Here is a 27,233-nt window from a genome sequence, read left to right on the forward strand (position 1 = left end):
GAAACACAAGCCCAGGAACAGGCTGCCAGCACCCTCCTGCTGGAAACCGGCATGGACCTTATCATCAGTAAAGCTTGATCCAGCCACTCTTCCAGGAACTGTTACTTGTGCCCAGACTTATGCAGCTGCCTGAGCCAGGCCAACAGGAAAACATCCCAGGAAGGAAAGAAAAAGCAATGGAAGAAGGCCCATTACCAAAATGCAGCACTACCAAGCAGGCTGAATGTTTCTACAGATCTTCAGGAAGTGGGTCCAAGTTCTTTCCCAAGTCTTGGTATTCCAGGCACAAAGTCCTGTCAAGATGATCGTTTATTAGCATCTAGTCACACCATGTGGACACTGGGCACATGAATTCTATTAAGATGTTTACAGTATCAAAAAGCCTGATGTAAGGCAGTGGAATTTTTTGCACAGCATTCATCCTAGAAATGAAAAGCTCTGATTAAAGCTATAAATCCAAAGTTCTGCAACTAAAAGCTGTCCCTGCAATTCCACTAGTCCTAAAGAAAATGGGTTCCACCATATGGTCTGTGCTGCATGCTCCTACGGCCCAGTACCTGTACAGGAACGTACCAGAACCTGCTCAAGATCTGGGCCTGCAGAATGATGGGTCTCAGAATATCCTCCCTCACCTTCCAAACAGGCCACTGGAAGTAAAAAGCTCTTATGCCATCCCCTCTGGAAGCAGAAGGCAGCCACACACAAGGATAGACAAAACCCAGCCTATCGACCTGATGGAGGACACTTTCCTTCTCCACTGCTACTCCTGGAAACCTGCAGCAGCTCCAAAGCACATCAATTAAGACAGCAAAAATTGTAAGAAAGGAAGAAACAACCACAAACACAGAACAGGGATCTGCTCAGAGGTCTTAGCACTAAGAATGCCCATGCCTTTTAGCCACCAAGGCAATTAGCTACTGCTTTTAGGACTGCTGCCCAAAACAAAGTAAGAAGAGTCTGCTGCTCTGTAGGGCACTCAGTAAGCTGGAAAAGAAACACAAGAGACACTGTGAAAAGCACACAGACAACAGAGCTATAGGCTGTCAGCATTACGACTGGATAATGAAAATGAAAGTGCACAGCAGTAACATTAGCTTTTCTTTTTTAAAGCATCAGAGGTCTCAGAAAACAGCGACCAAACCTTGACACTTCTGAGAAAATGAACCTTGCTTGATGAGCAGTAAGGAAGCTCAATATAAACACCAGCAACTAAATTTGTTTGTACGCAAGATACATTTCTGCCATAAGTATTTTTCAACAAGACTTTAAGGTATTAGATGTCATTTGAAGACAACACTTCAGGTCACAAAGTGAAGGTGAGATGAAAAGAAAAACCTCCCCGCCAGACTCACAGGTGCAAGCAGCTGTTACCTGCCAGCAGCCACACAGGGCTTCCAATGAGCACAGCTGCGAAGCCAGCGGATCTATAGGCCAACAGCAACTTTTTAAGCCAACCTGACACTTCGCTCACCCCAAAGCGGCGTGCAGGAGCGCTGCCTGGGCTAGCTCCGCTCCTCTTCACACGCACACGGGAGTGAGCTACAGCTCTTCAGCCTCACAAGCTGGTGAAACCCCGACCTTCCTCCAGCTGTTTGGAGGAACAAGCGCGGCTCCAGCAGCAGAAACACCCACCAAACACCTCCGTTATAGAAATGCTGCGTGCGTTAGCACTCCAGCGCCTGCTCTCTCCCCCCAAGCTGAGCTAGTACTCGAATCGGTAGGGAAAGGGGGGGAAGAGGAGGAGGAGTATCTCTTACACAGATCCCTCAACTCCGAGGACAGCTGTGTTTTGGGTTTCTTTTCTGCAGCAGCTCCCACAGCAGATGCCTGAAATGTCAAGATGTCCCAACGGCACCGCGTGTTTCCACAACGAGCCGGGGGTCAGGGGAGCAGCACAGGCTCGCAGCCGCCTGCCCCCACCAGCTCCGCAGCCGACGCGGTTTTTCTTCCCGAGCACAAACGCCCAGCCCGGGGCACCCGGAACGAACGAACCGGTGAGGAGAGCAGCGCCCCGAAACCGCGCCCGGGCGTCCCCCACCCGCCTCACCGCCCCGCTGGGGGGGGACCCCCGGGGGAACGGGGGCCGCACCGGGGCCAGGCGCTGACCCAGGGCGGGAAACAGCGGGGCCGGCCCCGGGGAGGGCGAGAAGGGAGCGGGGGGGGAACCCGGCCCTTAGGGGAAGGGAGCCGGGGGGGAACCCGGCCCCAGCCGGGAGCAGCGACCGAGCCCGCCGCCGAGGGGGCGGGTGAGGCCCAGGGGACGGGGCGGGGAACCCCGGTGCGAACCCGCCACCGCTCTCCCCGGGGCGGCTGAGCTGGGCCGCGCCGAGCCCACGGGGGTGGGGGGGGGGCCGCGGCCGGTACTCACCGGACCCATCCACCCCCGCGCCGCCCCTCCGGCCCCGCTTCATTTAACCGCCGCTGCCCGGCTCCTTCCGGCCGGCCCGCGCCACGTGACCGCACCGCCCCGCACCATAGAGAGGAGCGGCGGGGAGCAGGGAGCGGCGAGGGAGAGACGGGCGGCCCACGCCGTCCCGTCTCGGCAAACCTACCATAGAGGCGGGGGAGGGCGGTCCTCCAGGCACAGCCGCCCCGCCCCCTTCCGGGCGGTCGGTGGTCCGGGGAGGGGGCGGGGCCTGAGGGGAAGGGGCGGGGCGAGGTGCTGCACGTGGCTCCCGGGGGTGGAGGGGGGGGCTCTGCAGGGGGGCCAGGGACGCCACGGGGCGCTGTGCCATGGGGGGGGCAGGGCCTCTATAGGCTGCTATGCCATGGGGGGGCGCAGGACCCCGGGGGGATGCTGTGCCGGGGCGGGGGACGGGACACGACAGGGCCCCAGGGGGGTGCTGGATCACCAGGGGCGCTGTGCCGGGTGGGGGGACACAGGGCCCCTGGGGTGCTGGATCCCTAGGGGTGCTGTGGGGTCCCTGGGGCGTGCTGGGCCCCTAGGGGTGCTGTGCTGGGGGGGGAAGGAGGACAGGGCCCCTGGGATGCTGTGCCGGGGGAGGGGGCTTGGCAGAGCCCCTGGGCTGGGAGCCAGACCCCAGGGTGACACCCCCCCCAGGGCTCTGCTGCCTTCAGGGGCCTTAAATCCTGGGTTGGGGTGCCAGGCGGCCCTGGAACAGAGCTGGGGGGCTCTGCTGCCTGTGGACCGGGCAGGTTTATTGTCACCGGTGTCACTCACTTGGCCCCAAAGCCTGGCTGAAGCCAGGAGCCATCTCCCAGAGGAGGCTCGTGAAGGAGCCAAGCTGCTCCATGGACCCTCCTCACCTTCCTGGGACCCCCCCGGCTGCCTCTGCCCGGCTGCCGTCCCCAGAACACCCTCAAAGTCCAGCAACCCCTGTCACCCCCCTGGCCCAGCCAAGGGACAGAGCAGCCCTGGGGACAAGACACCACGGCGGATTTTTGATGACATTAATGTCTCCTTTGCTACCTGGTTATGGGGAGCAGGCAGGCGGGTGGTGGGCCATGAACCCGAGGTCAAACAGCACTGCAGAGCTGGAGAGGCCCAGGAGATGGGGGGGGGGGGGGGAGGGGATCAAAAAGAAGAGTAAATAACCCCAAATCTCGTAGAAAATGATCCATCTGCAGCAACGCACGTGACGGAAGGAGCAGGGCAGGTGCTGGAGGCCTCAGGAAGGGCTGGTGGGTGGCTGGGGTGTCCTGGTGTCCCTGCCGTGAGGGCAGAGGGACGAGTCCCACCTCCACGAGGCTGGTCCCCCACCTCACTGTGCACGGGGAAGGCAAATGGCTTCTCCAGGCAGGGCCGGGCAGCGCGGTTCACCGGGGCAGAGACCTGCTGCCGGCAGGGCTGGGCCCGCTTCTGCAGCGTGGGGTTTCCCCCAGGAAAGCTCCTTGGGCAGCTCTTGGCAAGGGAGGATGGAGCTGGGCACACGTGTCTTGGTGCCCTGCCACCCCAAAAATGCTGCCAGCCAGCCCAGTGCCTCTGCTGAAAGCACCAGCAACCTCTTGGTCACCTTCTTCCTCGGACCCCGTGTGTGCGGTTGGGATGGTGGGAACCAGCCACATGCTGGTGGTCAACCCCATCTGCACAAGGTGCACCAGCTTCACGTACATGTACACCATCACCCTGGCCGACCTCCTGCACTTGCCCACCATCCCCCACATGGTCTGTGTGTAATTTGTGCATGACCGGCACTTCAGAGACCGGGGCTGCAGAAAGCTCTTCAGCCTCAACCTCCTCACCACGTGTACCAGCATCTTCCTCCTCACCATCATGAGCACCGAGCACTACCTGGCCATATGTCAGGCATCTGGACACCCTGTGCAGGTCAAGGCACCACCTGGTGTGGCTGGTGGCCTTCCTCCTCGCCCTCCCCAGCACGACCTTCATTGGCCTGCACACCAGCCACCATGACAGGGTGACCAAGCGCGTGTGCCACCCTACGTGGTGGATGGGAACCTACATGTTGTACCTCACCATCCTCTTCAACACCTGCATCCTCGCGCTAGGTGTCACCATCTGTTGCTTGTACGCCAAGCTGGCTGGGATCTACAGGAGGTTCCAGCGGGCTCTCATTCCCAGCATGGACACCAGCTGATGCCCCGAGCAGAAGGTCCTGTATATGATCTTCAGCACTGTGCTCGCTTCCTGGGCTTGCTCCCTGCCCTTCTGGCCAGGGCAGCTCTTCAGCATCCCGGTACAAGCAGGGGGACTGGGGCAGCACCACCATCATCTCCATCAGCTTCCTCCTGACCTGCCTGGCCTACAGCAACAGCTGCCTCACCCCCTTCTCAACTCGCTGCTCCCCAAAAATTACAGCGAGGACCTGCTGGCCCCCAGCCCCTGCTGCCCCCCGGCCATTGCCTGGCTCCCAGGGGCTCTGGAGAGGATGGGTGCTCCCTGGGAGAGGTGGGTGCCCGTGTTGCACGCCGGTTAAGCCCTTCTGCTGGGGACACGATGCTGGTCAGTAAGAGGTACCGGCTACGGCAGCAAACGGTGGGACAGAATCGGCTCCCCGGCGGCGGGGCAGCTCTGATCACCGAACTCACCCTCAGCCTTTTGTTAAACATCTTTCTGGCAGTGAAGTTTTTATCTAGGAACTCTATTAAAAACCAGTTTATTGCCAAATTAGTTTGAAAAACAATTTCCCAGAGGGAAGTGGGGCTCTAGGCTCCCCCTGCAAGTCCTCTGGAAACCGCTTTCCTTGATCAGTTCAGCCAGACCCTTTGAGTTAAGCCTTTTGCCGGGGGCTCCCCAGGGACCACCCTCTCATGCTGCCCACGTGCCACCACCATCTCCCCCATTCCACAAAAGGGGGATGAAATTCCAGTGCCTGGGAAGGGGGTGGGGAACTCCTTTTGGATTTCCACCAAAAAGCAAAGGCATAAGGACCCCCGGCAGGGGGGGGTCCCTGCCCTAAGCAAGGCATGGGGGTGCTGGGGGACCTCAGCCTGGCCCCCTCCACGGCCGTCGATGCTCATGGAGGCGAAGCCAGTGACATGTTGCCCTTCCCTCTCGGCCAGTGGCGGTGACCCCACCATGGGGCAGTGCTGGGGGTGGCGGGGGGCTGACGCCGAGGTGGGCTCAGCCCAGGCACACCCAGGGCACAGTAGCCGATGCTGCAGGGGGTCAGCCCTGGCCATCCCAAAGCCTGAACATGAGGCTGTGTCACAGGACAGCGCAGGCAGCCGGTGACAGTGGTGACAGTAATTGGTGACAGGGTGACAATAACCACAGCCCATGTCAGAGGGCAGGGATCGGTCCCTGTCCAGGTCTAACCCCTGCTGGCACTGAACCACGCAGCTGCTCAGTCACCCCCGGCAGCAGGATAGGGAATCGGGGAAAAAGGTAAAGCTTGAGGATTGAGGTAAGAACAATTTAATAATTGAAATTAAATAATAATAATGAAAAAAGGAGAGAAGGGGAGAGGAATAAAATCCAAAGGGAAGGGGAAAGAAAGCCTGAAAGTGATGCACAATACAACTGCTCAGCACCTGCTGACCACTGCCCAGCCAGTCCCCAGCAGTGACCAGCAAGCCCCAGCCAACTCCCCCAGTTACACAGTGAATGTGGTGTCCCATGGTATGGAACAGCCCTTTGGCCAGTTCGGGTCAGCTGTCCTGGCTGTGTCCCCTCCTGATTTCCCATGCCCCTCCAGCCTTTGTGGCAGCACAGCCTGAGCAACTGAAAAGTCCTTGACTTCATTTAAACATAACTTAGCAACAAGTACAACATCAGTGTGTTATCAGCGTTGTTCTCAGACTAAGCCCAAAACACAGTGCCGTACCAGCTCCTGAGACGAAAAAATAACTCTATGGCAGCTGAAAGCGGGACAGTCCCTTTGGGTAAAGGGCACTGGCTTGCCACCCTCCTGCAGAGCCACACCAGGAGATGGACCCATTGGAGCATCCAGCCCAGATCCGCCTTGTGCAGACATGTCACCGTCACTGCCGCTGCTGGAGGTGTATCGAGGCGCACAGCACCGGGCCCACGCATCCTCGGCACACTCGGGAAAAGCTGCCCAAGCCCAGCGCCACCGGCCACCTCCCCTCGGGTCAGCGGGGCGAGACACGCTCCTGCTCCAGAGCCCTGCGGGACCGCGATGGCAGGCCTTGCCTGGCCGTGTCCAAGACTGGAATGGGGAGAGGCAGCCAGGTTCATTCAATCAGCATCCAATTAAAATTTAATTTCTCAATCTCCCAGACCAGATGCTTTACACCAGCCCAGGAAGACGCAATGCACGGTAGCTCTCCGACCAGGGTCACCAGGCTGGACCAGCAAGACTCACGTTGCTTATCTTTCCTACCGCAGCATCACCGCATCCAGGTTTCTCTTGCATATCTTGTCCTGCCCAAATACCACAACCAGGGCCAGGGTCTCCCCACCCCCCAGGAGCATTTCTCCCCCCACCACCCTGCGCAGAGACCGCTGTAGCTCAGCCATATGGTTTCCAGCCGCAGCCTGACCTCCGCTTCGGGTGCCAACTGCTTCTGAATCTGGGACAGAGATCAGCAAACTTGGCATGACTCTCGCACAGCATCTGTGAAGCCACACTCACCTGCCCCTGCAACACCTCTCTTCTGCAGGCCATAAACCCCAGGTGATGGTGCAAGAAAACATCTGTCCTCCTCAACCCGCTGGTGCCTGACCTCCTTCCTGCCATCTCCCGTCCAGCCACGAGCTCGCCCAGCGGATTTTCTTTTACTGCGTGCCTGTACAATGCAGCAGCGCCGCGGCCCCATGTCAGGGGCTCTTGCTCTCTAGAGGGATAGAAGCAACACAATAATGCTGCAGCCAAGGCTGGGAGAGCATCTGCAGAAGTGGGCGTTGTTTGCATCATCCATCCAGCAAGGAGTTGTCAGATTGCAGAAGGGGGTTTGTATAAATCTTTATAACCTTCTGGTCTTGTTTGAGCTTGCCTCTCTCTCATCATGCTAATTTGAAGCAGCATCCTCTCCTCCTGCCCTCCATCCCCCACCACACCTGAAAGGATTTAATCTGAGATTATTTATTGGCAGAGCTTTGGGGTTTTAGTTTTACCCTAAGCCACATGCGAAGAGAGACTGAAAAGGGAAGCAAGGGAGAGGGTTTAGCTAGGCATCAAACTGTAAAGCTCCAACAGAAAATATAAAGAGCTTTGTGAATTAAACCCTATTCTGCCATGTCTTTTTTAAGTGCATACTAGGGGGCAGGGCAGGCAGAGTGCCCGGGACACAGGAGCATCATCACAAATCAGAAAAGAAATTGCCACTATGACAGCAGCACTTTCTGCTCAGTCTTGTTTTGTACGTCCTGCAGGAAGAGGCAGAGACTGTAAAATTTACTTGAGGAATTTAGTTGACTTGCCAAACTTCCATGGAAGAGGCAGTCAATTCCTTGAGCTCTGTAAGATCTCCTAAGAGAAATATTATTTTTTTTATCATGTTTTCAAAAAGTTCACGTAGTGCACAAGTCCTACAGCACACCACATCCACTGGAGCGGGCTGCAGGAATCGCCCTCTCTGTTCGCTACGTCCACATACCAAAAGGATCCCAGAAATCAGGAATACTTCACAAAAAGTATTTATTAAAGAAAACACACAGCAGAACCAGTGTTTGACAGAGCACCGAAGGACTGAAAGCATTTCTTGCTCCAAATCATCACGCAGTCCCTGTTGCTGGCTGAAACGAGGGGGTGGGAGAAACCAGCTCCCCAGCCATTTGCTCACTATATAGTACTGCATTTGATCATATTGTGAAGTTACTCAAGGAATAAAAAATATTACTGAATTTTCCTCCCTTTAAAAAAAAAAAGCAAACAAATATGCACAGATTAAAGAAATCTTAGCTTTTAACTTTAGAGAGGGAAGGCGCTGCTGCAGGGCGCACCCCAACACAGAGCACCGAATGATCGCTGCCAGCACCATCCTCATCCTCGGACCCGCCTTTCTCTACTTGCCAAACACTACTAATTAGAACAAACAATCAGGAAAGCAGAGATTTATCTGCATTAATGACTCTTTCTCCAATTCTCATTAAAAGGAGGGGGGGGGGGGGGGGGATTATACTTTCTTTCCTGAAAACTGAGATTAGAAAAATAACAGGACAAATGACTGAAACAAGCATTCTACCTGGAAAGGAAGACTTTTATCTGGACAGTTCATATAAATCTGTTAAATCAGCTGCAGTTCTGTACCTTGCCCACGGAATGAGGTACCACAGCCACAGTCCCACGGCCGGGGTGCTGGTACTCACAACAGAGCGAGCCACTGCTGTGAGCAAACACTGATGCTCAATACGTGTAAGAGACCGGTGCTAAGGCCAGGGCAGCTTCATCACACGGAACTCTGGGTCTGTCAAACAAACTGGATTTTTCTTCTTTAAACTTTACTCACTATTTTGTAGTGCCACACCATTTTCGGTAACAGCAATACCTTTTTTTTGTTGCTGTTTTTAACGCTCTGCCTTTATCCTCCACCCCACCTCCAGCTAAGCTAAGCACAGTTCTGCCACGCTTTAATTCCAAGCGTATCAATCTTCCTGTGACTTCCATAAATATTTTAACAAACAAAATGGTAGATGCCAATTTAAAGTTGTGAGTTTATTGCATATGTAACAAAAATGAACATGACCTCCTGGGTCCAGCCTACTATACAATCACTGTTTATTCCAGCTGGTTCCATAACCACATTAAATAGAACTAGTATTTCTTTAAATACTTTGATTTAGACATAAAATGAAACATTAGTGTACAACTTTCACAAAATAAATCTGCAATAAAAACAGTGGGAAGAATAACAAGGATAGCAGCAATACTTAAACATGACATTACAAAATAATAAATTAAAAAAATACATTATAAAGTGGTTGAGGAACAAAAAAAAAAATAACAAATTAAAAACAGATCCATACTGTGTTTCTGGGAACTTGCTGTGCCACACGGCCCTGAACCTGGGCACCAGCTCCAGAGGGCCCGGTGGCTGGATCACTAATTTACAAAATCTGTTGGATTTCATAACCACCTCGACTTGAACTAAGTACATACTGCTGAGCAAACGCTGATTTCACCATCTGGAGCTTCGAGCAGCCTTTTTGAAGCAGGGTCTCGTCTAACATAATGCCCAAGTTAATGCTAACATTCATAAAACAGTCTCGTTTCTTCCCGATTTAAAACACGAGCAAAGTGGTGGTTTTCCTACATCCCTGAGCATATAGTATAGGCTGATGAGCAGTATCAGGGCAAGCACTGAAGGTCTGTGCCAATGGACCAGCTTTTAGCTTCGCCTTTAGGACAGGAACAAAAGACACACTGTACCTTGTACTTCCTTCAGGTCAGATCCAAGAGTGTCCATGTACAAGGTGAAACGCGTAGAGACAAAATGAACACCAGACTTGATGTTATTCTTTGGGCAAGTTTGAGAAGTTCAACAACCAGTTCAAGTGCTGGCAGACCGAGTGGGAATGAACATACAGATTCAGACAGCTGAGGTTTTTCGAACAGCTCCCGAGACCTCCACGAGTCAGTGGCTCCAGTCATGCAAACTCCTGTTTGCATTTCACCCTTCCCTAGCCTTGAACCCAGCCACAGGAAGAATAAGCCATCGCTTAAAACCCGTTCCGCCTCGCTTCTTTATTTTCTCTCTATCTACCCAACCAGCTTTAAGGCCTGCCTCAAATGCATGTACAGAACAATACAAAAGAACGTCTTCGTCGTCACTAAGTGGCACAAAATTGCAAAGACAACACGATGGGAGAGGTGGTGAAGCTGGTTAAGAAAGGACTGAAATAATAAAAAAGGACAGTGCCCTATTCTCATTACTGTCAGCATGGAGGAGGTACCTTGACAAGGGCTTTTAAATACAGCAAAAAACAGACGGACTTTTCAAAACCACAATCCTTGCCTATTCTTATTTTGTGCATTCAATAAAACACTGACCTAGCAAAGACATCAGGAACTACTGTATGTCAACTGTGTCATTGACATAAAGCTACTCGACCTATAGATCTCCAAATCAAGGGCCTTACCTTCACCTCGCTTGGTTTTTACTGAGCTGGTTGTGCTGCAAGTACAGCTTGCGTGATAGGATTTTTGTTGGTGGTGGGCTTTAGTATCTGCATTTTTTAAACTCTTTTTAGTGAAAAATCCACATGAGACTGCATGCAAAGCTTTTGGGCAATAATCCATTTTGCATTTTTCCTATCTGACTGGTTTATTGCACATTCAAACGTACTGAAAGGATTAAATACACTCTATGAACAGGTATGACTTCACAGCCACTCTGAAAATCCAGGGCTGCGGGGATTCTGCTACTCAGCCCAAGACCGTACAGACGCTCGTCTGCTGAGAGCTGCATTTCCTCTCTCTCCTGCAAAAATCACAGTTTCATTTACGTCCCAACAACCAGTACTGTAGAAACTGGTCCCCAAGTGCCAAAAGATTCCTACAGAACATGGGTCTAAATACACCTCTCCTGTACAGTCTTGCAGGATGAGCATCTTTAGCCACCCTGTGCGAATCTCACAATATGGTACAATTTTACACCTCCAATGCAATCCTTACTCCCAACAACAAATCACAAGAAACATGGTCAATGGAAAAAAGAAAACCACAAGCAAAACAGAGAAAGATGCCAGGGTTTTGACAAGTGTCTACTTTCTGTCCTATCACAGTTTAAAGCTATTATCAAATTCAATTAAAAAAAGACAAAATAGAAGTATTCCAGTAGACATCTTCTAAGGACGATCTCTTACCCACAGCTGAATTTCAATGCACTATTCCATAAACATAACATCTGTTAAATGTTTCAGTAATGAATCTCTCTAAAAACCAGGCTTGCCAAAGACAAAAAAAAAATCCTATACAAGCAAGTCTGCTTTACTTAAGTTTAGACATGTTTGATAGATAACTGGGTCTTTCTGAAGCCATGTTATTTGTTAAAATACTATCTCATCTTGGTGTGCAAACTGGAAAAAATGTTAGTGATTCAGGTACTTGATTTGCTTTTGTTTCCCCTGGGAAGTTGTTTTAGCAATGTGTTAGAGAACAAACCTTTTAATATTAGTTTCAGATATTTGAAAAAATAGCCTTACATGGCTCCCTGGAGAAATTTTCATCCCTACAGAACTGAAGTCATAAATTCTTCCAATAGCTTTCCGTAACATTTAAAATGTACTCACTATATAGTTACCCTTTTACCTCAACCTCCAAATAAACCTTTCCCAAGGCCAAAAAATTCGGAACAGAAGTCTGCTCTGTTAACTTAGCTTTTAGCAATTTCCATGTGAGTCTTAGAATTTGAAGTCACACAAACACGTCTTGGGTACAACAGTGGCACAGAAATCACAGCTTTGGGATTGAATAGATTTTTATCCTCTGTCTCCTCCTTAACAAGGCTTCTCTGCAAGGTACTTACATCTGAACAAACTATGGAAAGTAATTCTGCAGGAGAAAATAATTGTTTTCATGTGCAAAACAATTAGATTTCAGCCAGGACAACCACAAAGAAATCATACAATACCATTTAAGCTGTCCCAGATTCCTTCACTTTTCTCAAGGTGAGCCACAGCTTCCACTGGGAGCTTCCTGCTAAGGCAGAACTTGGATTTCTTTACCTTTCAGTTAAGTGTTCGTATGGAGGTATCTTCTGCTAGAAGTTTACTTTTTAAACAGGTGTTGAAAATGTGCAATGCAAATTCTAGTGCCAGTCAGACGCTCTGCACCCGCTGGACTCTACAAGGGCTCAAGCTTGATTTAAGACAAACTAACCAGGTACACCTACCAGTTGCAAGTCCTCAGCAAATTAAGCTCATTCTTAATTACACTTTGATTCTCCTATTAAAAAAACCCCACAGGTCACCGACCCTATCACAATATGTGTTACAAATCTAGCAGAATATCCTGTGTAACCAAAGCCAAATGCTGAACTTGGCTGCGTTTTGTTTTATGGGGGATGGAAGAAGAGGGAAGGGGTTATTGTAACAAAGGGGAGAAAATTGAGTTGGAAGCCACCAACAAGAGCCCCTACCCCCACCCTCATCCACCAGCGGCGGAAGGGAAACAGCCCCATCTCTAAGTTGTCTAGAGTTCCGATGCTTCAGACAGCTTAGCAGGAAGTTCACAGCAAGCTTCTTCTAGCTTTTGATTTGGTGGTCCATGAGCTAGCATCTGTTTCCTTTGGTTGCTTTTTCACTCCACAGCAAACCCACATGTCTCTTCCACAGCTGTCAACAGCTTCTCATAAAGCTTCTCGTATGACTCATAAGGCGGAATGTCAATCCGGTTAAAGCTAGAGGTGAAATAACAACACATTGCAGCATGTGAATCCAAAATATTTATTGGGAAAAAATTCTAGATCAGCGACATATAGATAAAATTTGTAAAAATCAAAGAAAGCCTCAGCCACTTCAGTGGCCGAAGGACACAAGATAAAAACCAACTGTATTTCTGCAGCAGGAATGCATGACTTAATAGGGCAGCGTTCAGGAGGAGGAGGTGGCAGGTGGCAGATGCAGAGGACTTGCAAATAAAGCAAGACCTCAGGCAGGCCTGCTCCCTGCTCTGCCTGCAGACAATCTGTGCCGCTGCCGAAATGATTTCCCGTCTCTGACAGAGTGAGCCTTCTGTACAAGAGCTCAGTTCTGTGCCTATACTATACCAATAGCATGCTTTTCCTACATTTTACATCTGAAAATTGTAATCCTGCACGAGGTCTCATTGCAGTGAGTGATTTTTTGGTGAATATTTTTGCTGAACACATAGAAATAAACTTACAACATCTCGCTATCCAGAATAATCAACTCTGGGGTAAATGAAAACCACAGGTAGTATAGAAGACAAATCAAGCTATAAGAAGAGAAGTTGATTATTTTGCGGGCTGCAGAGAACTGGTATTTTCAAGCTAGCAGAGCGCACTTGGGAGTCATCTCTGCTCATCAGATGGTTAATCCATACCCAGGACAAACAGAGATGACTCTCCTTTAAACCAAGACAAAAGGAAAGCAAGCAGTGGCATGCAGAATGTTTTCATCTTACCAAGTGTGGGCTTTTGGAAGGTTGTCTGTGTTTGCATCTATTAAATGGATGGTAAACAGTCTGGGTCCTGCAGCGCCTGTAGAACCTTACAGACAGACATTCTAGTTAATGCACTTCAACTAAACATCATTCACGCACGCAAATTTTGCTACTTATAAAAAGGCAGGAGAGCAAATCACAGTTGCAGCTGCAAACAAGTTTGTCATAGGCGAGATCTGTAGATCAGATGTGCAGCTGATGAAGGGATGGCAGAAGCGACAGGACTATTCATGACAATTAATTTGCAGACCAGTTATTTTGGAAAGCTGCTAAATTTACATTAACGAAGTTGCACCTTTAAAAATGAAAAGGCTTAAGTACAAGGAGCTTTTCCTTGTAAAACAGAACTAGGTATTTTAATTTTGAACATCAGTTTACTGTCAGCCAACAGGTAGAATGTTGAGAATCACAACAGTCTAGGACACTGCCACCTTTTCCCATGACAAAACCTGCGATTTTCAGGAACTTTTTTTGAAGTCTAATGGTTTGTGGCCAAACGACGAAGGGACTACAATTCTCATGTGAAAAAGTTGTTTGGTCAGCTCTATAATAGTGTGGTGTGGTTGCACGCTATGATTTTAACATCAGTCCACAGCTTTGTAGGAGACCGATAAGCTAATATTGACACCAGTCCAAGCGCTCATGATGACAGATTTACCAGCTCCTATCACTATCAGCAATGGCTAAAGTGTTCGCCATCAGCAGAGCTGCTGACAAATGTAAAACGGCTCTTGGGATCTAAAGTTTGTAAGTGCTTGAGTTATCCAGTAATACGCTGATATTTTACAAGGGGCTAGTAAATACCACACGATTTTTATCTCTTTCTCCCACCACCGGTTAACTCGGCCTCCACATCAGTCACCTTGTAAAGCCTTGAAACCTTGAAGCGGGACACGTGTCGAACCCGTCACAAACTGCAGCAGCCTTGCCCTTCTTTCTTCATCAAATGTTTCCACCGCTTGCCAGAACCACTTCACAATATTGCTATCTGCCATGCAGTGCTTTAGACGCGTGTTTGACTTCCAGTCATTCAGGTCTATCTTATCCAGGCCTCCTATGATTAGCTATTAAAGGATTAGAACATGCTTTAACATTCAGAGTCATTTCAGGTTTGCAGCTATAAAAACACACATCCGACACGAAGCCTGGCATTCCTCATCCACTGGAAGCACCTTTTTGGTGCAAGGTAACGCTTCAGAACAGTTTTGAACTGGCAGTAAATCTCTCTAGTGTAATGGCAAGGAAACGGAGGTCAAGGGGTCCACTTCCCAGAATGAGAATTTGCACAGGGAACTAGAAGCCCATTCAAGACCTGCTTTGTTAAATCTATGCTATCTGGAGAGTACAGCATATCTTTATAAGTACAGCATATCTTCTTCCTGGAAGAAGGCAGGGCACCTACTGCGCCCCATACCACTGATCTGATGCAGGTTTGTCCTAGAGGTGCCAGTACCAACTGCGACAGAATCCTGCTCAGTTTATGGCAACATCCTGGTTTTTTTGTTGTTCCACAACAAACTACAGAAACTTTTCATCTGTTTTCTGATGTCGCTTGTGAGGGGCTCTGATACAGACTGCACATATTACTTCAATTCTCTCCCACATTACACCAGGTTGCAAAATACTATAAATGGAAGTCACTGCTGGCCATGAACCTAACTGCCTCCCCTGGCAGTGACAAATAAATGGCTTAGAGAAAACTCTATCCCCCAAAACAAAATGTGTGTCATATTCTAAATATCCCATAATATTCCACATTGATGATCACATTTCCGAGAGCTACCGTTTAGCAGCTGCCTTTCCATGCCAAGACAGCACCCACTTACACTTGTTTACATTACTAGGACAGTTGTGACTGTTCTGACGCAGACAGTATTGAAATATTTAATGGATTTTTAATCTGCCTTTTCAAGCAGCTAGTAAATGGAATGCAATAACTTCATGGGATTAATCAGTATGCACGAACGACTAGCACAAAGCTAGTGCTTCCAATACCACAAATGGTTGATATTCCACAGGTTGCCTCGTTTTTTTTAAAAAAGGCAAAAACAGAGGAAAAATTGCTGTAACAGGAATTATTTTAAGAGGCAGCATTCCGCACCTCAGGATTAAATGAGAGGACAAATTAACTTCTTTACTATATGTCCTACATTTCTATTTTAGTCCCTGTAAGCCATGCCTTATGTGCATGTAAAACCAGCCATGCATGAAAAGTTATGAGGAAAACAAATTCTGGGGTAGATAACACATTAGGTCTTGCCAAGAATTCCTCAAACTTGCAGTACTCTCTCCCTGCTCAGACCACCTGCTTTCAGCATTAGTCCTTAGTTAGACAACACGGTGTATTTGTCTTTCTCTCTTTAAGTAGCCCTCTCAAGAATGTCCAGAAAAAAACGAAAAGGGTTTTTTAAACAAATACATAGCTTTCTGGTATATAAACAGCAATAAGTTTTGTGTGTTTATTTGTCATCTGCTTGCGGGGTTTTGTTTTTAAAACTGGTGCTTGATTGTGGATCGAACAAATTACAAATCAATATTCTATGTGGATAAAATACATACCTCAAGTTCCTTCTGGTCAAAAGGCTTAAGGAGATGTTGAGGAATAAGTTCATTAAAACCCTTCTGCAGAGCCAGGAACTGTGCCTCTATTCCTCTCATAAAACGCCAGTTTACATACAACCTGTGGGGGGTAAAGACAGTCAAGGATGATGAGCTAGATAGGACTGGGCTGTTTGTAGCAGAGCTGGAAAACTCTCGTTTTACAGAGGAACTTGCTTTAATACACACATTTTGTATTATGAAAGAATTAATTATTGCACCATCAACAGAAGAAAGAACGTATAATTCACAGCTTCATCTTCACGCATCTTATTTTGTTGTTGTATGAAAACACTCATGTAATTTATAAATCAGGTATTTCCTCCCCAAATACTTATTTCATTAGTTTCACTAGATTAAGAAAAATCTTCTTTCCACTACATTTGCAGGATATATTTTTGTTCTGCAGTACCTGACATATTCTTTCTTGTTCTCTTCTGTCACTGGAATATTCCTGCCATTTGGTTTGAGCTCGTGCTGTAAAATCCGCCCAAAAGCATTGTGTTCCACACAAAATGTATGGTCCAGAACTGGGGTGATATCGTTCTCTCTGGCAATGGAAAGACAGAGGGGTAAACAGAGTATTTCTGATATTTTGGTAACTCTCAGTGGTGATTCTGACAGTTTATTTGAACACTTTGTCCTCAGGATACACCTGGTAACTAGCCATCCGCATTTCACACCTCAAGAGGAACACTGCCACAGCCACCCATTTCCATACACTTAATGCATGTTGAAGAGCCTGGTCAGATGTAGGTCATCCGTCTAATTCTAGTAGTACTCAGGGTAATGAATAAAACTCTATATACACAAAGCCACACATACATATATGTATACATACACACAACACTAATCTGGTCCATACCAGTGTGAAGCACTTCAACAACATCAGTAACTTAAAATAAAAAATTCAAAACAGCATTTAGGAAAAGAAATTGAGATAATGCAAATGCTGAAGAGTCCCAAAGCTACACTGAACGTTGTATTTTCTCCTGAACTGCAAGCATACAGAAATCCAAATTACTTCCATTTATTTCCATTTTAACCAAAGTCGGTTTTCTTTTGAACAAGGCTGTACTTCCCCTCAGAACTCTGTCCTGAGTTTGGATTTTGATGCTGTGATATTCTACTGTATTCATGCAACATTTAATGTTTTAGTATTTACTTTGCTGCAAGGAGAGCTAACACAGAGTGTGCAATGAGAACTTTTCCTCAAGTACCTTGAGCTTTCTGACATAGAAAGAGTAGTTTAGTAATTTTGTAGATCTCCACTGAGACAAGATTTTTGCATTTTCAGTAAAGCATTATCTTGCTATTGCCACTCTATCCCACCTTCCCTACAGTGAGACAATTGATAAATACAGTACTTACAAGATCCAGACTAAACTTTTGTGTAATTCTGGGTCAACAGATTCCAGATCGGAGAGCTGAATGGGCTTCCCCAGAAGCTGTTTGTAAAATGGAACCGTGAACCCCCCATTGATATAGTGTCCATGGAACACAGCCAAACCCATTATCCGACCCACAAAATGGAAATAAGACAAATGGTCCTGCAGGGAGAGAGGAGAGAAAAATCAGGCAGCAGCAGAGACTGACATCTTGTGGTTATGTCTGCGCCATCAGCCCGGCGACCCACGCAAGCCACCGGCAACCCTCTGGGCAAGAGGAGCCACCATTTTTCCTCATAAGGCAACCAACATCACAAGCATTTAATGATTAAATGCCTCAAACAAGTCTCTGTGCATTACCCGATTAACCAATTGGATACAAGTTCTCTAGCCCTCTCAAAGGGCAAAACTTGGAAGAAAAAAATCCCCACAAAACCTCCAGAATCCAAGAAGATACGACGATTCCAAACACATTAGTTTCTTCTTTAACCATCAAAATCTTTTTGCTCTTCAGGAAGCAAGCCACGTGCTTATTTCCTTCATGTCTTTCATGTTGCTTATAAACTGACTTTTGAATACTGAGGCCTAAATCCTACAGCTGAGATTCTGCCAATCCATCTTCCCCACCTTACGGAGCAAATGTCAGGAAATGTCAGGCCAGGAAAAACTCGCTTGTACTAATACAGAATTGCTGCTCCTTTCAGCGTCTGCATCAATACAAATCCTCCAGTAAGGGAAAAAAAAAAAAGCAAGCAAAGCAGCTTGTTAAGAAAGGGCAAGGCAGGCACATAAACCCCTACTGTCAGGGGTGAACCCTGCTTAGAATGCAGCGCTGTCTGCACAACCGCCTGCGTTCACAATGAAGATGAATTTCACCTCCATCCACCTTCTAAAAATCACCGTGCATCTCAAAGAAAACAGATATTTATCAAAGGACACCTCTTCCATCAAGGTTTTAATTTCTGAACAAAACCCTTCTGCTTCACACTATATCAATATAAGATTCGTTAACACATTCTTATTCTGTTTTACCTTTCAGTTTATGCTCTTGTCATGGAAAAACAACTATAACAAAAAACCGCAGGGGACAGCTGTTGAAGTAGGTATGTTGCTCGCCCAGAAGTTCATACTTACAGGATTGATAGAAGAGTCTGGATTGATTTGCAGCATGTAAATATTATCAGTAGAGTACTGGAAGAGTCCATAATAAGGATTCAGCATTTCATGGCACAGTAAATACAACCATTCTCTGCCCAACGGGGAAAAAAAAAAAAAAAAAAAAAAGTATTTTAGAAGGGTACAACTTCCACTTAAGTTTCAGACAACACAATTAATGTGAATCATCAGTTATGAAATGCTCATTTCAAACTCAGATCACCTTGTACTGCCTTCCATTTGCAAACCAAAAAGGTATGCTTAAAAACCCACAGTGTCTTACTCCACTCACAGGCAGACTGGTTTTAGTATGGAAGTACTGAGGGGACTAAAGTCAATTAGAGAAGCCTATAGCAGGCTGTTAAGACAACACCATCAACAAATTGAGTTTGAACAAGACCCGCTTCCAAAAAAATCCTGACTTTGTACAGAGTTCAGGTATTTGGAAACTAAGAGATCGGCTCCTCTCAACCTGTACAGTATGAAGAAATGGTCAAAAAATCTATTGTTTAAAGACCTCCAGTGACTGAGCTGATTTTAGAAAAGTTGTTTTTCTGCAAATGCTTGATAACTACAGAATCTCTGCTGCCAGAAGGGGCAGAGAGACCAAACACATTAAAATAGGAGGGGTCAGGTAAATTCTCTCACCTCAGTAACATACCAGGTTGGAATGGAACTAAAGCTATTTATGACCTCCCAACTCACCACGACAAATGCCCCTTTATTCTTAAATTTGGACACCCATCCCAGTCCAAAATATTCTGAGAGAACTATCAAATGTAATGCTTAGATGTGGAGCCATGGTGATCTGAAAGAGCCTGTTGCAACAAATGGGCAATTAGGAAAGCCATCAGGGCAACAGGATGTCAACACTCAAGGCTGCCTCGGGTAAGGCAGCTCAGAATGTTCCAACTTTTTCCCTTTGTCCAGCGATGGGTTACTGAAAGACATCTAAGTGGGTGATGCCTTTGTGGATTTGAGAAATCGCTCAGTGAATTTACACAATGCATTTGAGCCACTGCAAAGATGAGCATTTTGGTGATGCTACAATCAACTTCAGATCTGATTAAACCCACAGGGAATTACTACTATTTTTAAAAGGGAGGCAAGTCCTCTCTAAAAGTTTAGCCTTTAGTTTACAATTAGTTCATCTCCACTCCTGCTCCAACAGATCAGAGGACTCTCCTGAATGTGGCTGAGGCATAACAAAAAGGAACCCCTATCGTCTCACGATCTATTCACTGGAAATCAGAGAGGTGCATTTAACAAATCCTTTGCTGTGATTTGGATTTTACTTCAGAGTCTATATGCTTCTTGAAAGACCTCACAGTTTGAGCTGATCACACTTTCACTTATGAAACTGGAGCCTGTTGCTGAGATCAGCACTTTCTCCAGTAAGATCAATAGCCTATCCTAAACAAGCCTTTTACACTCACTGGGTAATGGTGATGAAAACAGAGTACCTATGGAGAAGAGGGGAAACAGAAACGCGTCAATCTGGTATTAATTCCAGTAATGTTCCCAAATACAAAGCATACCAAGTCATTTAGCATGAGCCTTTAACACCAGGAGGGCTGTGGGACAACTGTTAAATCACATGGTTCCACTTTCCCATCTACCATGATATGAAGACCGAAGTTACAAGCACTGCCTATAAACGAATAACTTACGCATACCACTAACAGGTAATTTGAAAGGGAGTGATATCAGCCACGGGTCACTTTAAGGACAATTTAACAGTTAAAAAGTGTCAGACAAACCCCCAAATCTCACCTTGCTACTCCTCCATAATCCAGGCCTTCTTCTCCTCGAAATTTCACCATAAGCCTCTTTTTCAAGTCCTTTGGTCTCATCTTCATTATCTGACGGTAGGATTCCTATATGTGTATTTTTACAATTAGGTATTTTATTTCCTTCCTATAATTAAGTCTACTAAGATGCACTACTGTAATACACAGATTGCTGCTCAACTACCGAAAATATTATTCTGTTAAAAGTGCTAATTCTGAAGCAAACTGGTGGGTGGTATTCACTACCTCCCTCTTGAAGCAAACTTGCTATAAGCAAAGATTAGTTTTACTCAACTCGAGTGACAAAAGCTGCTATTAGTAGTAAAAAAAGTCAAATACCTCAAATATTTCCTCTCTGGACACTTCAATGCGACAGTGACCAGCCTGAGGTTGCTGAAGAGAGAGCTCGTGTCTAAGAACTTTCAACTTTTGTACCAAGTCTCTTTCATATCTCTGTGCAGGCAACTCCTCACCGTCTTCTAGTGATCCCTCATTTGGAGCTGGCAGAGGCTGCTGGCTCGGCTCTTTTAGCTGGCATTGATGGCTTTGAAAGCAAAGTAAAATATTTATTCTAGAAGCATAACAATAAGGAATATCTAAAAGAATGATGGAAGAACTGATTAAGCTTCTCTAAGAGGAACCTGGAGTGAAATGTGTATTCAGCTGGGTAACTTCCATAGCATCATTACCCTACATTCAAGGATGTAAGAAATACAGATATTTACAATAAGGAGTTTCAGCACTTTTCAGCTCAGTTTTCATATGGCAATACATTCTGGAAGGCTGTGGAGCACGATCACTGAATGCTGACTGAGCAGTAATTAAAAAGTTTGTTTGGTATTACTCCCATATGGAGTCAACTTTCAAGAGTTTAACATGAAAAGAGACATCTAATGGAACAAACTACAGCTTTATAAATGCAACTATCTAACAACCACAATGAATTTTACTCCAGCTCCATGCAAGATAAGGCTGGGGATTCTTGACACAGTAAAAATACCGTATCTATATTTATCAAAAGAGAAAGAGGTACCTGTCCCAAATAGTTGCAACTTCATACATTCAACTGTCAGTATCCATCAGTACTTTATTTGGGTTGTGGAGCAATTATTTTTTAGGTACAGGGATTCCTCAGCTGGCTTCAAGCACAGACAACTCAGATCCAGGAAAAAGTCTGATCTTAGGCACAACGAGCACCACCAGGCTGCTTCCAGGGTCAGTACTGTAACAGTTTGGCTGCCTTTGCGTGATGCAGGGCTGCAGCTTATTAAATGCTGCTAAACCTGAACTGGCTGTGCACAGCAGCAAATGAGCAGACTCTAGCTGGCTTTATATTCCTGTTTTCTGGAGCTCAAGGAAGCATGAAGCCTGTTCAGGTCTCCCATAGCTAGCACAGAGCTACAACTGTTAATCCAGGCAGGCAGGAGCCAACTGTTGTGGAACTGCCAGGCAGCCCCTCTACCAGCAATTCCAGAACTGCGTGTTCACTCCAGCACAGCTTAGGGCAATTTTGTCAAACCAGCTTAAAGAGACTAGTGTTGTGCAGAAATAAGCCAGCCCTCCCTTAAACCTGAGGACTGCAAAGCATAGCAAAAACATTTTTGAAGAGTCCCTGCAAAAAGTTTAGATAAACCCAGCACTGAGAACCAATGCTCGGACCCTGACTAGCACACTGGTTGCATCTGTTCCCCAGTATCGTTATCATGCAGTTTTTCAGCCCCTCATGACTCCTAGACTGTAGTTAAAATAAAAATAAAAGGTCTAAGAATCCAAACGACACAAATTATTTATCAGGCAGGGTTCTTACTTCATGATGTGATGTAGTCGTGGATCTGTGAATTGTGTGGTTCTGTTGTTATGATCTACAAAATATATCCTTCCTGAAACTGTACTTCTAACTTCCCAACCTGGAGGCAAAGGTCCTAGTTCATCACAATTCACACTGTTAAGGTCTCTAAGGAGAAAAACAAACAAAATGTTAAAGCACTTCTGAAGTTAAGATGAAACCAATTTACATTCAGCGGAGAGGGGGGAATGAATTTGGTGATTCTAGGCTATGAAAGTCTTAGAAAGGACAGAATAGCTATTCTAATGCTGCCTTTTCAGAATCCTCAATGGAAGCAGTGCAGCTCCCCATGTATGCATGGTACACGGATAGCAAGATAAATCAGCAAAACACCCGTCTTTGAAAGGCCTTAAAGTAACAAAGCCATACAGCTTAGAAGTAACTTCAATATGCAGCATCATCATTTAGGTGGTGACAGGGCTTCTCAGGGCTGTAGGAGGAGGAAGAGACTTTTCATACCAAAAATGTCACAGAAAAATTCCCATTAACATTAATGTGATCCACATGCAGAAAACCAAATGATTTACCAAAGGCCTCTGCACAAACCACTGTCTCCAAACACCCAAGTAAATTAAGAGGCTAAGCAGCCAAATGTTAAGGTCACAAAAAAAAAAAAAACATCACCTCTTTAATTAGACAAGGTTAGAATCCTAACTATTTCACAGATAAATCATTGAGAGTAACGCTTTACCAATGCATTCATCCCTTTCATCACAGATAAATTTTGGGTATCATTCTAAGTGCTGCTAAAGGAAGTCACTCACTTCCAGGTAGTGTTTAAATACAATACATAGGATGTATTTACACCTAGAAAAATGAAAACACTCAGGGCCCCCGCCACCTAATAAAGGCAAACACCAAGACTGGCAAGAAAAGGAAGGAGGGAAACCTGAAGATTATTTTCAGACAGAAAAGCTATTGTTAATAAAGTATTCTCTAGGCAGCTGGCATGGATTCATCTGTTATCCAGGGTTGAAGACACCGCTCCATGTACTTCCTTACCTAAATCTACCTACGCAACGCCAATATAAATGAGTAAACCGAGAGGTTTTAGAAAAGCAGAAACACTTTGTACACCAAAGGCTTCATTAGTGTCACAGTGAGCGTAAGACAGCAGGGGATACATAGGCAGACAGACAAGCCTTAGTTAGGCTCCTTAAAGATGATTATGGTTGTAACCATTTGTTTCAATCAGCTGGGCATCTGAAAGTACTGTAAAGATCTGATTACATCAAGTTTTAACATACATCGATGCTAACTGCCAAGGTTAGGTTTTTGCACTGCAATTTGGCAATACAAAAGCCACTTTTAACTGAAGTAAGTGTGACCTGTGACTCACAAGACACTCGTGTCCACTTACATTGCTGGTCCTGAAAACCTGGCTCTAAGATTTGTCAGGAGAAGCGGCAATACCTTTCATTAGGCCAGCCAGCATCACTTGAAGAGGAGACAATGCTTTGGGCACACAAGCCGGACACGAGTGACATGAACAAATGAGCATTGTCATTTCTTCTTCCAGTGATACTAGCTAATCTACCATCAGATATTTTCTCCCTCTCTCCCAACTTTATTTTTCATATCCTTCCATGTACTGTGGTTTTATCAACACTTTTGCCTATGCTATTTATATCATTTTTCTAATATCCTGTACCACGGTCATGTATTATCCAGCCTGCGCAGCAGCTGAAAAGTTACAAACTTTGTGTTTCGCTCTTGAATCTGGTGTGCAGGTGGTCCAGCGAAACACCCCAGATTCAAAACTTCTCAAGGAAGAGCGCCAGACCTTAGTCACAAAGACCTGGATTAACTGCAGGTTAAGGTTTTAAAGAGGCTTTACTACATTAATCATGTGGATGATTCAAATTTTCTAGCTGCAAATCACTGGTCCAAAGCATAAAAACCCCACCACTTCAAGTTTAAAGATGAGAAGTAATCTCTGCTTCAGTTTTATGTAAGTGAGCTCTAACAGAAACAAAGTTACAAGTGAAATGCTCAATAAACAAGGGCTTTAAGAAAGCAGTCACCGTTTTCTTCAATTTGCAGTCCAAACTGTTTTCACACAAAGTAAAAAAAATATTAGGTAACATTCAGAAATCTGTTGCTTCACCAAAAAACAAAAGTGATGTTGACATTTTAGGAAGAAAATGGGAATTCCTGAAGGGCTACATATTTTTTTCCCCCTTTTGTTTTACATAATTCACAAGATAATGCTTTCCTTCAGAAAGAGCAGTTTAGTGAAAAGGTAACTAGAAACATCCAGAATTACTCCTCTGCTTGTAGCTCTCCCTTTAAGTTTAGCAGGCCATTTCACAGATTTTTGCTCTTAAAGGTTCGGCTTACTGTCATGGACACAAACACCAAACCCCCCTGACTGTAACTGTAAGTACATACCTTGGTATCCTAGGGTCGTGCCATGTGCTAACTCCAGTCTGTGTGTGCAAAAAATAAACCTGTCCCTGTACCGTTGTTCTTTGTTCTATGAAAAAGAAAGAAAGATTATTCTAAATTACAAATCTGAAAAAATCTGAATAAACAGTTTATTTAAAGCCGTTAGACTATTATCTTTCTGTCAGATCGAGGAGAAAGTACTTCAGCCATCCCCCTGAGCTCTTGCAGCATGGACTGTTTTGTCCTTCACAAATTCACTTTGACTACACTTTCCAACGTTCTTTTTGCAACTCACAAGTCATGCACCAATGTGTTTGAGTTTGTATTTTTATTTTTAGATTTTTGAGACAACCCAAATCCCCAAACTACAGTTCTTTACTCCTAGATTTGGCATACTCTTTTCCAAGATTTAAATTATGCTTAATCTTATCCTCCCTAATCTTCTGTACTACTGGCTGCTTTGTTGCTTTTCTATTTTCCTGATCTTTTCTCAAATGTGGGCTCAAACCTACACAACATGCCAAGGGGGAAGGAAAAAATAGCGTTACTGCTCTACTTTAAAGATCTCTTTACATTTGTTCTCCCTGGATACACAGCCAAGATTAGCAGTGAATTTTCTGTAACAGCATCATACCACAACCTCATGTTTAATTTACCATCAACCCCTCAGTGTATCCTGGCATAGCCAACTGCTAATTAGCCAATCTCAAATTCCCATCTGCACTGCTTAGTTCCTTTTCCAAAACGCAGACCATTAGATGCACGTGGATACTGCATGTCCTAACAGGTAAGCTGCATCTATATATCAAAATGGGAGATTTTTTCTCTGAAGTCTTCTGAAAAAAAGCTTCAATTTTATAGTTCTGGAAAACTCTTACCGTAGCCTTCTGGTAGGTCAGGCGACTGGTGACCGTGCGGTCTGTTCTGAGGTGTCTGTACATGACCTCTGACTTCAGGAGTCCGAAGTCGCTGTGCCTGAAGCCTCTGATCTTGACTGGGGGACTCTACAAAGCGACAGTTACCTCCGCCAGCAGCCCCCGTAGTGTCTGTATATGGTGCTGGTTCTTCCATAAAACAGCTCAGCGGCCTTCCCGGTCCGGAATCTTCATAAACCGTTCTGAAAATGGGGAAACTTCAAGAGTTTCCATCACAAGAGAAGTGAATGCAGAAATAACTGTTTCTCTCTCTCTCCCCATTACTTCAAGTACTGCAACTTTTAATGCAAGATATGTCACTTTCTTAATGTTTTTATACCCCAAATTTCTCAGTTTTCTGGCACCAAAAGTGCCAGAAGCACAGGTAACAAAAATTATCAAGTCCTACCCAGTTTAGCTTATTTTCTTTAAGCAAGTATCCAGCTCTAACCTTACTACCCGACACATATTCCCAGAAAATATCTCAGTCACACTGACGTTTAGTTTTCCTAGTGTTAATTACATTCTTTCCACATATAAACCATTTTTCTAATTAAGAGTAAAGAAAACAATCCTTACCCTTCATTCTCCAAAAGCCCTCTACAGTCTACTACAGAACCTCCTGTGCCTATTCTGTCCCGTGTCTGTAAACTGACTGAAATAAGAAACCAAACACAAGTTAATAATAAAAGAACAACTGTTCCCTTTAAAAAAAACCAACAACATAAAGCCAAACAACTCACATTTATACAGGTTAAAATATTAAGGAAAGGTATATCCTACACATGAGAGCACACCACTTACCAAAACTACTTCTACAACCCTAAAGCATCACTGTTTTTTCAAAAAGGGAGACGAGAAACCATAGGTATCACCCCCTCAAAACTTAAGCTGAGTCTCTTTCTGTAAATACCAAACACGTCAAGTTCTACATCTGTGTTCCATGAGGATCCGGAAAAGTAAACTGGGAAAAAATTACTCACCACTAGATGTCATCGTTACGGTGAGAATTTGGCATTTGCCAAATATTTCTGTATCAATGAAAAGCTTGGGCTGGGTGGGGGGCAGCAAAGGGGGGGGGGGGCTAAATTAACCATAAAACTAGCACTGCCTCACTGAAATTTGCAAATGAGTTACATGTGAGCCAAAGGTATTAAAACAGCAATTTGCAGAATTTCTTGTAACTCCTCCAGATCCTCTTTTCCACGTAAGATTCCCTTTGCCCGTCCCCTTGGCCCAAATGCAATCCGTTTCACAGCAGCATTCACCCTCCCAGAGCTGCATTAGGGACCTCACCAGGTGCATTCCCTCTTTTTGTTTTCCATTATCAACTGATAGAAAACAAACTCCCACATAGCAGTACAACAAATATTTTCAGGTTACGTAATTTAATCCCATTAAAGTCAGAAGAAACAACACAGAAAAGGTACAGAAGCAATAATGACTACAACATTTCTCTCTTAATACAACATTTGTCCATACAGTATATTTACCCAGGAAGGTGAAAGTTTAGCTAAGAGTATTCTTACCCACTATTTGGCCTCGTACAGCATCGGTATCTGTGGGATTTAGTTTGCATAGATCCAAACGCTGGTCTGCAAATGAGAATTGGAAAGATCAACAAAACACTGGGGAGGGGTGGG

At 45.7% G+C, this 27,233-nt stretch overlaps 2 protein-coding genes and 1 pseudogene across 6 annotated transcripts in view; 1 reads left to right on the plus strand and 2 right to left on the minus strand.

The window, feature by feature from the left end:
- Positions 1-2,518, minus strand: part of RNF216 (ring finger protein 216) — an 80,958-nt gene extending 78,440 nt beyond the window's left edge. Inside the window, exon 1 of one of the 2 annotated variants that reach the window (XM_056335909.1) lies at positions 2,369-2,518. The gene's annotated coding sequence lies outside the window, so the exon portion shown is untranslated. Of the gene's footprint in view, positions 1-1,757; positions 2,310-2,368 lie in introns of those variants that run through there. The other variant, XM_056335910.1, reaches the window with a different exon arrangement.
- Positions 2,519-3,529: 1,011 nt separating this feature from the next.
- Positions 3,530-6,434, plus strand: LOC130148033 (urotensin-2 receptor-like; annotated as a pseudogene).
- A 2,592-nt stretch (positions 6,435-9,026) lies between these two features.
- SMURF1 (SMAD specific E3 ubiquitin protein ligase 1) overlaps positions 9,027-27,233 on the minus strand; it is a 47,498-nt gene continuing 29,291 nt past the window's right edge. Inside the window, exons 5-18 of one of the 4 annotated variants that reach the window (XM_056336140.1) lie at positions 27,120-27,185; positions 26,170-26,245; positions 25,555-25,793; positions 24,680-24,764; positions 22,250-22,396; positions 20,782-20,986; positions 20,426-20,529; positions 18,632-18,746; positions 17,481-17,659; positions 16,522-16,659; positions 16,071-16,191; positions 14,374-14,575; positions 13,473-13,548; positions 9,027-12,726 (exon numbers count right to left, since the gene is read on the minus strand). In XM_056336140.1, the coding sequence (XP_056192115.1) occupies positions 12,627-12,726; positions 13,473-13,548; positions 14,374-14,575; positions 16,071-16,191; positions 16,522-16,659; positions 17,481-17,659; positions 18,632-18,746; positions 20,426-20,529; positions 20,782-20,986; positions 22,250-22,396; positions 24,680-24,764; positions 25,555-25,793; positions 26,170-26,245; positions 27,120-27,185 (1,853 nt within the window). In that variant the 3' untranslated portion in view covers positions 9,027-12,626. Of the gene's footprint in view, positions 12,727-13,472; positions 13,558-14,373; positions 14,576-16,070; positions 16,192-16,521; positions 16,660-17,480; positions 17,660-18,631; positions 18,747-20,425; positions 20,530-20,781; positions 20,987-22,249; positions 22,397-24,679; positions 24,765-25,554; positions 25,809-26,169; positions 26,246-27,119; positions 27,186-27,233 lie in introns of all 4 variants that reach the window. The other 3 variants (XM_056336139.1, XM_056336138.1, XM_056336137.1) reach the window with 3 other exon arrangements.

This window comes from Falco biarmicus, chromosome 4, assembly GCF_023638135.1.
Source record: "Falco biarmicus isolate bFalBia1 chromosome 4, bFalBia1.pri, whole genome shotgun sequence".
NCBI classification, from domain to species: Eukaryota; Metazoa; Chordata; class Aves; order Falconiformes; family Falconidae; genus Falco; species Falco biarmicus.